The sequence below is a fragment of the Callospermophilus lateralis genome, chromosome X (genome assembly GCF_048772815.1).
Source record: "Callospermophilus lateralis isolate mCalLat2 chromosome X, mCalLat2.hap1, whole genome shotgun sequence".
In the NCBI taxonomy this organism is placed as follows: Eukaryota; Metazoa; Chordata; class Mammalia; order Rodentia; family Sciuridae; genus Callospermophilus; species Callospermophilus lateralis.
In genome coordinates, this window is record NC_135325.1 from 61,553,924 (window position 1) to 61,566,778 (window position 12,855).

The window sequence follows — 12,855 nt, forward strand, 5'->3', positions numbered from 1 at the left end:
GCCATAAAAGTTAATGAAGTAATGATGCATGTTATGATATAGATGAACCTAAAAACATTGTGCTAAGTTAACGAAGCCAAACACAAAATGGCATATGCATATTGCATGATTCCATTTAAATGAAGTGTCCATAGTTGGCAAAAATTTCATAGAAGAAACCATTACCTGGGGCTGGAGAATGGCATGTAGGTTAGAAGGAAATTGGGAAAGACTGCTAAGTGGTACTTTTTATTTGGGTGGTTAAAAATGCAATGGAATTACATAGTGTGGTTATGATTATCCAACATTATGAACATACTTAATACTTGAATTGTACACTTTAAATGATTAAAACTGAGTTTTATATTAATGGTAGTTCAGTGGAAAAAGTTTTACTGCTTTCATGAATATCACAATAGAAAAAATAAAGTATTATAACATTTCACTAAACAGTTTTTGAGATATAACAAACCATGATTATCTCTGAAATCTTTTTATTTAGATAAATCCAGTAAAATTTTGTGCACACACATGTACTTAAAACTGCCCTTCTGAAGTAAACATTTATATTTCTTTGAAAATGGGATTACAATTTTATTTATACTTTTCCCAAGCTACTAATAAAATTATCTTTGGGAAACATAACTAAGCATTACATGAAAATAGTTCACATTTTTATAAAAGCCACCTAAAGAACCATAAGAATGTTGGATGAAACTCCTTCTTTTGGAATTCTTCTACTTTGTGAAATTATCATATGTAGGAATAAAATTCAATTCAAAGATTTTAACACATAATTTACACAAAACAAATAGTGTACTTTTATACGTTCTACTATAATCACAAAATTTATAGATGAAGTTTTCATGTTAGGCATTTTATAACTAATAATCAGTATGAAGACGTTCTGAAATTAAATGGTGCTAAAGAAAAGCAGTGTTTATAAAATATCTGATAAAAATATTTATCTCTATTATCATTACAACACAAAGGTACATGTTAACAAATTATGAAAGTATATAGGGCAGTGTTAAACAGTACTCAGAGACTTCTCTTTTTTTCCATCTTCTTTTTTGACCTCTTTGTTTTCAGCTTCTTTTCCAACTTCAGCCTTGTTTTCCTTTTCCTTTTCATCTCCTCCATTTTTCCCATCCCCTTTTCCATTTTCTTCTTTTCCTTCTTCTTCCTCTTTTCCTTCTTTTTTCTCTTTTCCTTCTTCTTCTTTTCCTTCTTCTTTTCCTTCTTTTTCCTCTTTTTCTTCTTTTTCCTCTTTTCCTTCTTCTTCCTCTTTTCCTTCTTCTTCCTCTTTTCCTTCTTCTTCCTCTTTTTCTTCTTCTTCTTTTGCTTCTTCTTTTCCTCCTTCCTCATCTTTTCCATCTTCTTCACTGTCCTTTCCATTTTCTTCTTCATTTTTACCTTCATCTTCATTTCTATCTTCCTCCTCTTCTTCATCTTCTTTGCCTTTTCCATCTTCCTCCTCTGTTTCATCTTTCTCTTTATCATCTTTTTCTTGTCCATCTTCTTCCTTTTCACCATCTTCATCATCTTTTCCATCTCCTTTCTCTTTTCTGTTTTCCCCCTCTCTATCATCTCCTTTGCTTATTCCATCTTTGTCCTCCTTTCCATCTTCTTTTTTCCCTTTTCCTTCTTCACCCTCTTGTTCTTTTTGGTCTTCCTTTGTTCCATCTTTTCCTTTCTCATTTGTATCTTTGTCCTCATTTCTATCTTGTTCTTTCTCTTTTTCATATTGGTCTTCTTTTCCATCTTCTCCTTTTTCTTCTTTATTTTGATCTTCATCTTTTGGATCTTTTTCATCTTTTTTTCCTTCTGCTGCCACTGTTTCTTTCTCTTCTTCGTCTTCTTTGATATTTTCTTCTTTTATTTCCCCAAGTTCTTTTGCAGGAACTGGTACCTAAATTTGTAGTGAAGCAAAAAAATAGTAAATTTGGAACTGTTTCTCCTACCTACTTAAATCAGATTGTATCTATTTCATGGAATAACTAATACTTATTTTACAACAAAGTAATTCACCTATAGAAAATCACAACATAGGCAAATATTCTAAGAAATAAGATTAAAGCCACACAAACACTCACAAATAGAAATCTGCAACAGTAAATTTGGGAAGGCTTATTCATATAAATATTTCTCATTACAAATATGAAGAACAAAATAAACACAGGATTACAGAGTCATTCTGTGTTAGTAATTCTCACTGAGTAGCATGCATGTAAACAAAATATAGTCCTTGGGAAAATGATACATTTTGTTTTTATAAAGAGGAAATTTGGGCTTTTTAAAAATAAAGATTATTGCAAAATCCTATACACTTACAGAAGATACTCCACATATATATGTTTGTTTTGTAGATTTGATCATTATATCCCATTTTCAGTATTTTACTACAATATCTGAAAATGAATGATGCATTAAATATGCAAAAAACCTATGAAAACACTTATATAATGTCTTGATTTGCAATCTATAGGGAAAATAAAGGGAATTTAAAGGAAGGGGATTTCTTGGAAAGGAATTTACATATAGTCCATATGCTGACAAAAGAGAGGATTGGCCTGCATTTAATAAGAGGGTCATTATATTAGTACCAAGTCATGATCACTAGCATTTTCCAAGTAATACCAATACTAGGCCACTTCTCCCATTGCCAGTACCTTTAAATTCTCATATTTTAAATTATCATTTCTCTTTAGTTACTATTAATTGTAGAATCATTATTCATTTAATGTTTCTAAACTTTTAAAATAAAAGGCAAATAATATTTCTTTCCATTGCATCCATGTTCAAGCTTTCAAGTGGATAAATTTATTAACATTTTAAGATACCTCTATAATTTTGGCTTCTCCATTTTCAGCATTTTCATTGTTCTTTTCTTCAACAACTTCATCTTGTTTGTCTTCAACAACTGCTTTGGCATTTGTATCTATGTTTTTTCCCATCATATCATTTTCAGTAATTTTCTGTGCAATGACACAAAAAGAATAAAAATAAATAAATACAAAATTTAATCAGAATGTTGATTAATTGGTCAAATTTCCTTCATCAGCTGTAGTGGTAATTTAGGGAAAATCTTTAAAATGCTACATATATGCCCAATGTCAACGAAATTAATATAACACACTTTGTTTTATTGAAAATGTAAAGTAGCATATATTTTTAAAATGACTTAAATCAGGAATGCTTTATCAAGAATGTTCTATGCCTGGCTATATAGGTAGTAGAAAGATCACTGGGTTAAAGGGCCAGAACAACTGTGCTTGAATTGTAGATATGTCACTTATGTGATGTAACCTTGAACAAAAGCACACATCACTTTGAGGTTGTTTTATCATTTGTACAAAGAGCAATACCACCCAAGTCATAGTTACCTTATAAGAGGCAAATATAAAATTACTTTAGAAATTGTAAATTACAATATAGATATGCTATTGTTTTTTTAACAAGTGAGAAACTAAAAGCCAAGAAAGGTAAATAATTTTAATATCTATAATTTTATAGTATATCATTTAATCTAGCATTATTTTCTCCCCCCTCCTCTCCCTTCTTCTCTCTCTCTCTCTCTCTCTCTCTCTCTCTCTGTAATGCTGATGATCAAACCTAGGGCCTTTTTTGTGCTAGGCAAGTGCTCAAACACTGAACTATACCTCCAGCCCAATCTTCTCTTTTTAAAAGAAAATAAAATGTATTTACTGTTTTAATAAGTTATAAATTGAGTAGTTAACTTTATAAAATAGTGAGCTTGAAAAGTATAATGGAGAAAAATTAAGAACAAGTCTTAATACATGTTTTTATTATCACATTTTGTTATTATGTGTGTATTTATTTGTATATTCTAAGAATTCAAAGTAGAACTTGTAGAAGAACAATTCTATAACTATTGTATCAATATACAAATTAACTGTGATTAATATCATTAAAAGGCATAGACACTATAAAATAAAAATAAACACTTTTCTGTTGTCACTGATATGAATAGATCAATTATTACTTAATAAAACTTTACTTTCCCTAGTTTTAGCAATACCTTCCAATCAAAGATTTCATAGCACTTTATAAACATGACAACAATTTGTGATTTCTTCAACTATAAAATGATAGGATTAGATGATTTCTAATATTCCTCAAATTTCTATGACTTTAGTAATTTAACAAATCCTTAAAATATGTGTGAAGCAATTAATAGTGAATTTAATATTGAGGTTATTTCTCTCTCTACATGACTTTAGCCACAACATCTCAGAATAGAAATCTATATAAAATCAATTATGTCCACTGAAAAATTATGTGTATGAAAATACTTTACAACCTGTATACATTATCAAATTCTAATTACTACTATTTTACAAATCACTAGTTTGGTTACTGCAATTTACACCCTTTGTTCTCCTAGGAATTTGGTATTGTGACTACAAAACCTCAAAGGCATACACATTTAATGAATCTATTTAACTAAAATTTTGTCCTTACCCAATAAAAATACCAAAACCTGGTGGATCATTATGAAACAGGAAAAAAATTCCCCACCTAAATATTTTATATGTACTATATAGTAAAATATATTATTAATTGAACAAAATGCAAAAAGCAAAATAATCAGATATATGCATTCTCATAAGTTATTTCTTCAGAAAACCAATATTCTTTCAACATTTGAAGTTGAATATTTACCCTTGAAGTTGATGATCTTTTGGGTTTCAACTCTGGTATAATGGGCACAGGCATCTGTATTTAAAAAAAATTAATTCATGTAAAAAGAGGGAAAAATGAAGAAATTATATTGAAGAAAGAACCTTAAAAATAAAATCCTGCCTCTGAATTAAAATAAATGTGTATGATATAAATTGAGTATTAGGGGAAAAAGTGTGAAAATTTTTTCTTAAAACTTCAAAACTCATTCTTACATAAAATAAAATATTATTCAGAATTCCCTAAATTTTAAAATTAGTTTTCACAATACATGGGCTGCTTTTTCAAAGGACTACTTACAGCAGACAATCTGGCTGATCTTCTCTTTGGCTATAAGTGAAAAAAAATATCAGTTAAGAGAATTATTATTACACAAAACTAGAATTATTTTTATTGTAGTGACACTATTTGATGGAACACTACATAAATATTGTCATTAAAGAGGCAATTGTGAAATTGGTTAGAATATAAATGTAGAAATTTAAGGTTTCATTTTTCCCTTTCTCTAGACCCTCCATAGGCTAAGGGGAAAAATCCCAAATTAAGCTTCACTTCCTAAGATAAAGGACCACGATGACTAGTAACAAGGGTCATATTTAAAAATGAAAATATAGTCCCTTCTTTCTAACTGACAAAGCATTTCTTATTTCTTAAGACGTTCTTTTCCAATCTTAACAGGCACACAGTTCTAGATTTCAAGAAGCTTGGAGTTTTTATTATTGTATTTATGAAAGAGCTCACTGGCATACCATATTGATACTCATATGGTACAAATATACCATCCATCATATATGTTTAGATCCTTATTCTACCTCAAGTCTATAGAATAAGTGTATTTTTTTTTTTTCAGGCAGATTCTAAAATTAAAGACACTCACCTCTTGCTTCACATCACTTTGACCTGCAGCCTATACAGAGAACAATATTACACAGAAATAAGGTTATCAATGTAAGCATATAAATAAAAAATACTACCTATGGATTATAGTTGCAATATACCACTTATGATGTTTTCCTGGGTTCCCTCTCAAGTAGCCATGTGATGTTTCCTAGGAACTATATTCTACATACAACTGTCTACCAAAGTGCAAGCACACACAGATTCATGAGCATACTGAAGACATACGTTTACACAACTGATAGTCAATTCCATCTTCTTGTGTAAACAGTATCTAAAAAACAAACCATTTTCTTTTTGAAATTAACCTGCAGTACAGTTTTAAAGCCAAAATAAGGGTGGGGGAGGGAAAAACGAAGGTGTCGTTTCATGCAATATCCCAGTCTGTTTTGTCTTGTATGTGCTGTGCAAATATATGTACCTATCCGACCCTCTCTACTGATTCTGGACTTATTCTCTTCAAGTTTTGCGTACAAGAACTACAACCCCCACAATGCTTTAGAGAGCAAACCTCTTTGTTAACAACGTTAATGCTTTACTCTGGAAATCCAGCCGCTGATTTAAAAACTTCCCGCCACTACCTGCTCCAAGGTTGCTGTCAGCTCTCTGAAATAGCAAGACTCATTTCACAAGCCTAGAAAAGCATAGCGGCAGAACGGCGGGAATATGAGGAAGGGGGATGGTGATTAGAAACGATTGCTTTCCATATCTGATTATCCCTTCAGCCAGAAGTTATCAAGCTATTGCATGATTCATGCAGCCCTAGAGCACTGGGGAATTTCAGCCTTATTCTTAGGCTCTAGGAGCAGGGAAGGTGGGCAGATTAATAGGACTAATATAAAAACAATCATAATGTCTTATATTAGGACTGTGTTTTATGGCTTTATCAAATAACGAAATAGCATTCTATTTTCCTTAGAAGATACTGATGAAAAATAAACAAGGAAAAACTAAAACCAAGCGTGTACTTATTTCCCTTCTGAAAGGAGCCAGGAATTTTGAAGTGAGCTTTGGCAGAAGAACTGAACAACTCAGATCAACTCTGTATGTCTAAAGTGAATATATCCCACTCTTCCCCAACATAGGCAATAGTTTATCGGCCACGGCTCTCTTATCACCTTTTCACCTTTAGCTAGAGATCTTGGAGTGTGCCAGATCTCCCAGCCCTGAAGTTTCTAATTACATCTGTGAATCTCTCCCTTTGCTAGGATAGTTTGAAGTCTGCGCCGCCTAATGGCACAGAGTTACCATTGCACAGCCATCTGGCATGACAAGAAGTGGAGGAGGGAAGAGAAAAAAAAGGGGGGGAAAAGAAAACGGAAAGAACAAAGGCAAATATAGGAGAAAGCTGTAGTTTTCCTTTCCCCAAAGGTGATCGTGCCCCAAGAAAACCCGGAGGCAGAGTAGGAAACTGTTCCCTGGGAGTGTGGTTGGGAGAAGTGTTCTCCAATAGGGTAAGCGAAGGGAGGGGGGTGGGGTAGGAAGCGACAGCACAGCGCTATGGCTGTTTGTAATTCAGCATGGAGACACCTCTCTAGCGATTCTTCTCCTTAAACAAAACACGCCAAAAGTGAACTACCAGTTGCATGCGAGATCATCTTAAACCTTACACCGACAGCTCTCTGCCCTTCCCTCCCTGTCCTTTCAGTACATCATAAAATCAAACTAGAAGCTGAAATGCTTTTTAAAAATTATCTGCCTTAGGAAATTTGTATTACACCAGTTAATCTCCCCTTCGGTCTTCCCATTTTACTTACCTTTCTTTTGGGCATTGTTGCAGCTCTCTATAGAAGATCTTAATAGCAGAAAAGAAGCCTAGACTAGAGCACTCTCTGTCCGACCGCTGGGACAGCAACTGAGTTTTCAATGAACTAATTGCCGCACGACCTGTACTCGCCTCAAAAAAAAAAAAAAAAAAAAAAAAAAGAAAGAAAGAAAAAAAAAAGAAAAAAAAAGCTCTCGTTATTGGCAACCTTAAACACACCAAGACGCAACCAAACTACGTGAATGGTTAGAAGAAATGTGAGCCAGGTTGGAGTGACAGGCTGTCAAGCCAATAAGAGGAGGTGGCCAGTGGGAGGCGTGGCCCGCGGACTTTCCCGAAGCCCTTCTACGCTGCTGGCTGACTGCGGGTGGGGTGGAGGAGCACGCGGACTTCGTAGGCGCGTAGCGCTCGGACATGACCTGAAGGAAAACCAGAGTTGTCTTCATTTCTTTTCTTTTATGCTGTAATGACAAGCAAATGCCCCAACTGTTGCTTTCCCTAGTTTCCAAAACCCCCGCCATTCCCATTTCTCAGGAGAAAAAGTGCTCTTGAGACCTGGTTGAATTTGAGGTACAGTTTTCCTTACACATTGGCAAGAAGGTGGAGATGAAATGACAGGAGCACTCATTCAGAGAGCGAAAAAGCGTGGGAATCTTTATTTAACTGAGGGAACTCCCCACCAAAGAAGCATAAGGGTCCTGGCATGAGGTGGGTAGGTGCCCAAATGGCATGCCTCCCACAGGCGGAGAGTATAGACAAAACTGGGAACTGGAAGAGAGAAAGGCTTCTGGGGGCGGGGATACCCGTTAAAATACCCTTATCCCATTTGGAGGGAATCCACTAAGAATTCTATGTAACCCTGAAGGAAATTTATAATAGCATAATATAGCAGAGGAAAAACACTGGTGGAATAGATTTTTAACCCTAAAGTAGATTTAGTGAAGGGACTCAGGAAGGTGCCTTGCACATAAGGCCATGGAGGCACTCACCACAGCCACAAAATTTAAGGTTGTGCCAAAAACTCAGGAGATTAGGTTGAGGTGAGTTATGCAGGTGCATGATAAGATTCTATCTATATTTAAATTTTTGATATTTTGTTCATCATAGATTTTTTGCATTAAATCTGATCTTTTAAATATTGCATTAAAATATTTGTCAGGACTATGGTTGTAGCTCAGTGGTAGAATGCTTGCCTAGCATGTGTGAGGCAGTGGGTTCAGTCCTCAGCAATACATAAAGATAGATAAATAAATAAATAAATAAATAGGTATTGTGTCATCTACAACTAAAAAAAATTTAAGAAAAAGAAAATTACCAACATGTTATTTTTAAAAATATCATTTGTTTTCAATATTGAATTTTGGGGCAACCCCTTAAAGTTTTTGCCCAAGGAGAGTTCTCCCTAGCTTTACTCAAGTCCCAATCTAGTTTAGGGAACGTTTTTTCTAAGAGACACTTCTAGCTTCCTTCCAGTATCAGTTCCTGAGACCTAAAGGTTTTGTGTCTCTGTGTGGAGATTACATAAAGTACTTGGTAATAGTAATGGTTAAAAGGGGTGGGGGACTCAGATCCTTACAGCCCTTTTTCAGCTGTGCCTTGCTTTGGTTGTTGTTAAGAGATAATTATGTTAGAAAGTGCCTCAACAATACTCTACATTCCTAATCTGGAAGTTTAATAGAAAGGAAAAGTTAATCTTTTAAACAGTTACTTTAAGGAAGAATTACATTTGTGTTCATGTGGATTAAAAAATTGTAATTATCATTTTAAAAGATGAATACCATATCTGCTACAGAATGCCCAAAACCCATCCCTTCAAAATAAAATGAAGCCTCAAGAGAAGACCACATCATTTTGCGGTTTGCCCCTTCTTTTCCAACAGCTACAGTGTAGCATTAAACAAATAAGTTAAAATAAGACTGATCTCAGCTCAGTTTCCTTCCCACAACACATATTGTATTCTTGTTTAAGTAAATAAATCAAAAAGACATTTAATTGCTTCCTTTGCTACACAGTTATTGGGACCATTCCTTCATGGTCTGATACTTTTTTTAATTCTTATTTTTTATTTGCTTTTTAAAATTTTTGTGGTGCTGGGGATCAAAGTCAGCATCTTGAGCATGCTACGTACTTTACCACTGAGCCACATTCCCAACCCTCTGATGCCTCTTTTTACCCTTATGGTGAAAGTATTTTGGGGTGAACACAGATATGTCTCAATCATTTTACTGTCCCAGAGTTAGAAGGTAAGAATAAAAAATGGACTCAATATAATGGTTGCTCCATAAGAATAAGGAGGAAAATGAAGGGAATAAAAATGTGTCAGTAAATGCATTCATTCAACAAAATTTTATTTAGCATGATTTTGTGAGTTGGGTTTTGTTTTTGTAGACTAGTTTATGAAAATGCAAAATCATGTGGTATGCAAAAATTGTATTATGCAGTTTCTGCCCTTGAGGAATTTTATAATTCTGTAGGATTCAGTAAACAAATGCATACATATTTACAACTTTAGGTTATTTGTATCATTTGAGTGGTGCAATCTGAACTCAATAATAGAACAGGAGGGAAGGATCTTCTAGAACTGAGATAATTAGAGAAGGCTTTTGTTGAGGAGGTGGTATTTCACTTGGCTCTGAACTATTGGGTAGACTGTTATAATATAGCAAATGCAGAGGCAGGGAAAGTTTGTACTTGCTCAAAGAACAGAATGCCTAGTCCCAGTAGATTGAAACAAATGATCATGATGAGGTTTGGGAGGAAAATCTTGGAAGTTGGAGGAAGGCAAAACATGCATAACAGTGAGCTCTAAAATTCCTCTTAAGTTTGTCAAAACTTTTCTTTTTTTGTCAGTTTTCCTCCTTTCAGTCTAATCTGTTGCAATTGTGATTTATGTCTTCTCAAATTGCAAACATAGTCATATATGCATAAGAAAAATTTGAAGTGTGAAGTGTGAAGCATTTGTCTGTTTCTTGACTCCCATTCCCCATTCACCCTGTTCTTTTTAAGCAGTTTTTAGGGTGGTCCTTCGTACCAGCCAATTTGATTTAAGCTCTTTGCCTTTGCTTCATTGTCACTGCAATTCTATTTTCTTATATCTTCACTTATCAGATGTCTATCCCAGTGTTCATACCCAATCCAAATATAACCTCTTTGACAAAAGCCTTCATTTCAGCCCTATAAGATCTTTTCCTCCTGTTACAGTGTAGAATTTAGATTGTACCACTTATATGACAAAGGCAAGCTTGATTTTTTTTAAAAATATTTTTCTTCAAACATTTAGTCCTACTTCTTCACATCAATTCAAACTTCTCTATACTACTTTTTTTGCCTAAATATTTTTAAGCATATGACACTATATATCTCCTGTAGAATTTACTATCTATACAAATTATTTTTTTTCTAAAATTGATAAATTATTTCAAAGTAAGAGTTTCATTTTCGTATAACTGCCAAATAGATACTTTTCACTAAATCATTTTTCTAAAATTACATTGGTTTGTTTCTCTTTTACTTATTAATAACTATGAATGTTGACTGCCTGACAGTTCTCCACAGGACTTGCTAATTTCCCCTGGATGTTAAGCTTATATACTGCAACTCTCAAAATCTGCAGGATCTGTAGCATATCCATTCAGTAACTGGTAGGAAATGACACATTAAGATGTAAAAAAATTATAGATTAAATGTATCCACATTAAAATGTTTGATATAAAGGACACAAATTATTAAGATTATGTGCTTATGAGAAAAAAGATACTAGACAGTCTATAATGAGCCAAATACATCAATGTTTTTATTTCTGAACCTCACATATGATTGATATGAGGAAGTTACTTAGATTGATAATGGCACTTAGCTGAAACTGACTCTTGAAAAACTTTAATCTGGAGAACCCAAAGTTTCAAATATCTTATGTTTATTCACAGCAGGCCTGAGAGTAATAAAATATTGAATTATGAGTGACCCCTGATATGATGGGTCTGTAAGGTATGTTTAAAAAATGAGACTGCTTTCTAGAGGTAAAAGGTACACAATAAATTTTATGTTTCAAATTGCAAAATTTCTACCTACTTTTAAAGTAGTAATTTAAAAGAATGCTGTGTTTAGATTCTCAAACATTATAGAGGAGATACTGGATAATGCCTAGTTCAATAACCTCAGAATACAGATGAATAAACTGAACACCACAGAGTTTAAATAATTTGTCCAGGATCATGTATTAAAAGTGGAGCAGTTTTTTCATTTTTATATTAAAATTTTTAGCTATGGTAAAGATCTTAACAATTATATAACTTAAAAATTTAATAACTGTATGGCATATTTGGTAAACAATTTTTTTTTCAAGTTTAGTGATTGAAACTCCAGAGCAAACTTTGACCATCAACCCACTTCATATATATCTTCCTTTCATCTAAGATCCTAAAACTAGAATCCTCTGGTCATTTTAACTATCTCAAGAAATAGAAAATTTATAGAAGAGAAGCTTCACGTTCAAAATTTTCATTTGGTCTAAGGCAAGTGAATGAGGGTTTTTAAGCTTGACATTGTCAAATACTTGTCTATCTTTTTCTGTGTTTGCCAACAGAGAGGTGTTCAAATAAAAGTGCAGTTGAGCTTTCTCATTGGCCATAAGTTATTTAAAGATCTCTGAATTTCAGTAGGTGTCCTCATTTACTTGAAAAACATTTCAAACTCTTTCACTTTAGCTATGAAGACTTCTGCTTTCCTTAAGTTTTTTCATTTATTTTAAATGCATAATTATTCTTCAAATTAAAAAATAGTCATATATTTAAGGCATACATGATATTTGTATATGTACACACACAGTGAGATGATTACTATAGTCAAGCAAATTAGCACTCCATCAATAAAATAGTTACCTTTTTGTTGGATGCACATCTATTTTCTTAGCAAATATCCAGTACATTTACTAAATTCTGCCTATTAAATTTAATTTGTAATTTTGGTACAGTTCATGCCTATGTTTCTGCATGAAATACTAAACTTTTTAAATCTATATATTTTTATGTTTTACTTTAAGCCTTATCTCACAAAAGCACAGATATTAATCCCTGGCTTATAAAATAGTAAGATGTAGATTGGAATACTTTTATAAGTCATATGAATACTGTGCTGCACCGAGATAATGGCATCTTTAATTTAAAGTAATTATATTTTGGCTTTATGTATTTTAATATGCTTTAATGCTCCAGGTTTTTTCAATGTCCTTAAAAAGCTCACTAATGCTGATTACTCTTCTAAAGACAAAACAAAACAAGAATTGAAAAATGGCCCAGGCTTCCTAGGTAAGACTAGGTCCTATTTTCAAGGAAAAATCAGTTTTTCCAAGTAGTTCAACTGTCCATCTGTGAAAGTTGGTTAGGTACATTCTCGGGGGTGGGGATTTAGCCCAGTGGAAGAGCACTTGTCGCAAGGCCCTGGGTTCAGTCCTCCACCCTGGAAGAATAACAAGATACAGACATTATCCACTGAGAAAATAGTATCAACTG

General features: G+C 33.3%; 1 protein-coding gene across 5 annotated transcripts in view; it reads right to left on the bottom strand.

Moving 5' to 3' along the window:
• Positions 1–456: 456 nt before the first annotated feature.
• Positions 457–12,855, bottom strand: part of Hmgn5 (high mobility group nucleosome binding domain 5) — a 56,400-nt gene continuing 44,001 nt past the window's right edge. For 3 of the 5 annotated variants that reach the window (XM_077106332.1, XM_077106330.1, XM_077106328.1), the window contains exons 3-8: positions 7,338–7,764; positions 5,561–5,590; positions 4,984–5,013; positions 4,666–4,719; positions 2,823–2,957; positions 457–1,891 (exon numbers count right to left, since the gene is read on the bottom strand). In XM_077106332.1, coding sequence (XP_076962447.1) covers positions 1,010–1,891; positions 2,823–2,957; positions 4,666–4,719; positions 4,984–5,013; positions 5,561–5,590; positions 7,338–7,352 — 1,146 coding nt within the window. In that variant the 5' untranslated portion in view covers positions 7,353–7,764 and the 3' untranslated portion in view covers positions 457–1,009. The remainder of the gene's footprint in view (positions 1,892–2,822; positions 2,958–4,665; positions 4,720–4,983; positions 5,014–5,560; positions 5,591–7,337; positions 7,765–12,855) is intronic. The other 2 variants (XM_077106329.1, XM_077106331.1) reach the window with 2 other exon arrangements.